General features: G+C 51.1%; 1 protein-coding gene across 1 annotated transcript in view; it reads left to right on the top strand.

The window, feature by feature from the left end:
* The window catches only part of LOC140369136 (zinc finger protein 503-like), a 3942-nt gene extending 2732 nt beyond the window's left edge, over window positions 1-1210 (top strand). The window contains exon 2 of the mRNA XM_072456392.1: window positions 1-1210. This exon is cut by the window's left edge and continues 299 nt beyond it. Within this exon, the coding sequence (XP_072312493.1) occupies window positions 1-958 (958 nt within the window). The 3' untranslated portion in view covers window positions 959-1210.
* Window positions 1211-2253: the final 1043 nt, after the last annotated feature.

Below are 2253 nucleotides of genomic sequence, written 5' to 3'. Positions count from 1 at the left end.
GTCCCCGGTGCCGAGTGACACTAAAGACAAGGAGGACAAGAAGGAGGACAGACCAGACTCTGTCCCGAGGACTGCCCCTGAAGAGAGGCCTAAATCTGCCCCGGAGCACATGCCCCCCGTGTCCTCCTCGGGCCCCACGGGCCTGGGGCTCGTGGCTCCGGTGTCTCCTTACAAACCGGGCCCCGGGCACGTGTTCCCGCTGCCCGCGGGGGGGATGTCGTACTCTTACGGTTACCCACAGCCTTTTCTCACACATGGAATGACCCTTGACCACAAGAGCCCCAGCGCGGGCAGCGGCGCGCTGCTGGGACAGTTCTCCTCTCTGGCGGGAGGAGGGAAGGGCGGCAGCCCGCTGGCGGGGGCCTCTCCCCCGGGGCTCCCGCAGGGGCTGTGTCGGGACCCGTTCTGCCTCGGCTTCCACTGCGCGGGGCTGAGCAGCGGCGGCTGTGACTCTTTAAAGAGCGGATACCAGCTCATGTACGCGCCTCCGGCCGCGCACGGGCCCATGCACTCCGCGCACTCTTTCCCGGGACACGCGCTTTACCCGTACGGGCTCGTGCCCAACGAGCCGCTGCCGCACGCGTGCAACTGGGTGTCCGCCAACGGCGCGTGTGACAAACGCTTCGGGACGTCAGAGGAGCTGCTCGCGCACCTGAGGACGCACACGGCGTTCAGCTCGGACAAGCTCATCCCGGGTTACCATAGCAACAACTCCCTGGCGGTGGCAGCGGCCATGGCGGCCTCGTGTCACATGCACATGCCCGGTGGTGGTCCGGGCGCGCTCGCGCTCAGAGGCCCTCATCACGCACTCGGACTGTCCCGGTATCACCCGTACTCCAAGAGCCCGCTGCCCGGGAGCGCGCCCGGGGCCATGCACGTGCCCACTGCGCCTGCGCAGTACTACGCGCCCTCCCCGTACCTGTTCGGACAGAGACTGACGCCCGCGCTGTACCAATAACACCAGGGGCCAATTCTGTGGATTATTGTGTTGGATCTGGAGTCACGTGACTGGAGTCCAGGGGTCAGCCGGGGTCACACAGAGCCTGGATTTATCAGATTGTATTTTAATAAAGTTATTTAAGTTTATCCTGGAGAATTACAGATTGTGATGCAGTGATGGATCTGAAGCTGAATCCAGAGCCACGTTTCTTATTTAAGAACTTATTGTAAATGTATCATTTGAAACACAAGTAAAATTTCCATGAAACCATCTGTTTTCACTTCATCTTTTACACATCTTTATCGTGATGGAAATGTCCCTTTGAGGTACAGTTTACAGCCATTACAACTGTCATTTGTATTTATTGCTCATTATATATGTTTGAAGCCATATTGAGGGCACAAAATGTATTTAAAGCTGGAATATTGTTTTTATGATGGAAACATCAGAGAGCTTAAGGTAAAAGATTTAATACCAGAGATAAAAATACAAAATGTATTGACACATGTTATAGGGCCAGTAAAACATCTACAGCAACATTCAAACAGAGTTTTACAAGGGCAGGACGTTTGTCAGCTCACTGCAGGTGTAGAGTGCCCCCCAATGGTAGAAAGTGGTAACTACAACAACAATGAGAGAACTTTGTCCTCTCAAAAACTGCTGATGATGAGAACTTCACGTTTCAAACTGAAGCCAAAGCATTTGACACAGAACCTGATGTTGATTTGTTTGATTCTGGTGTAAAATCCTTTGTTGACCAGGATGTGATGATGCAAACACAGAGATGCTGCTGAACGTGAGGCCGGTTCAAGTCCTCTGTGTTTGTTGTTTTTGAGATGTTTGAACTTCTGAATATCTAATGAACAAAGAGCCACATGTCTGCAGTCTGCCCCGGGGCGGGTACTTCAGCTCCAGATGTGACCACCTTCTCTGAGTTGAGGCAGAAGATGACATCACAAACAAATGTGTTTAAGGTCCATTAACCCAGTGTTTCCCAACCAGGGGAGCGTGAACCTCTGGAGGTGATGGAGGCGCTTGGATTTGGTGGCTTCACATTTAAAACAAAGGGTCAAAAAGGTCGTTTTTTTTTGTTTTTTCGAGCAAATTGTACGTCCTTTAGCACGATTTGGTTGATTTTGAACATCACATTTTCATAATTTAAGAGCGAAAACGGGAAAAAAAAAGTTGAAAGTTACAATTGACTCTTTGTTTTCTGAAGCCAAATCGATTTCAGCGCAATAAAAATAACTTGACGTCCGTTTCTTAAGCTAATCCCCTCGACTATTATGTTAACGAGTTTTATATGAATTATG

Source organism: Eucyclogobius newberryi, unplaced genomic scaffold (assembly GCF_026437365.1).
Source record: "Eucyclogobius newberryi isolate DKJ021-1_F unplaced genomic scaffold, fEucNew1.0.hap1 SCAF_20, whole genome shotgun sequence".
In the NCBI taxonomy this organism is placed as follows: domain Eukaryota; kingdom Metazoa; phylum Chordata; class Actinopteri; order Gobiiformes; family Gobiidae; genus Eucyclogobius; species Eucyclogobius newberryi.
This window is presented reverse-complemented; position numbering and strand designations above follow the sequence as displayed.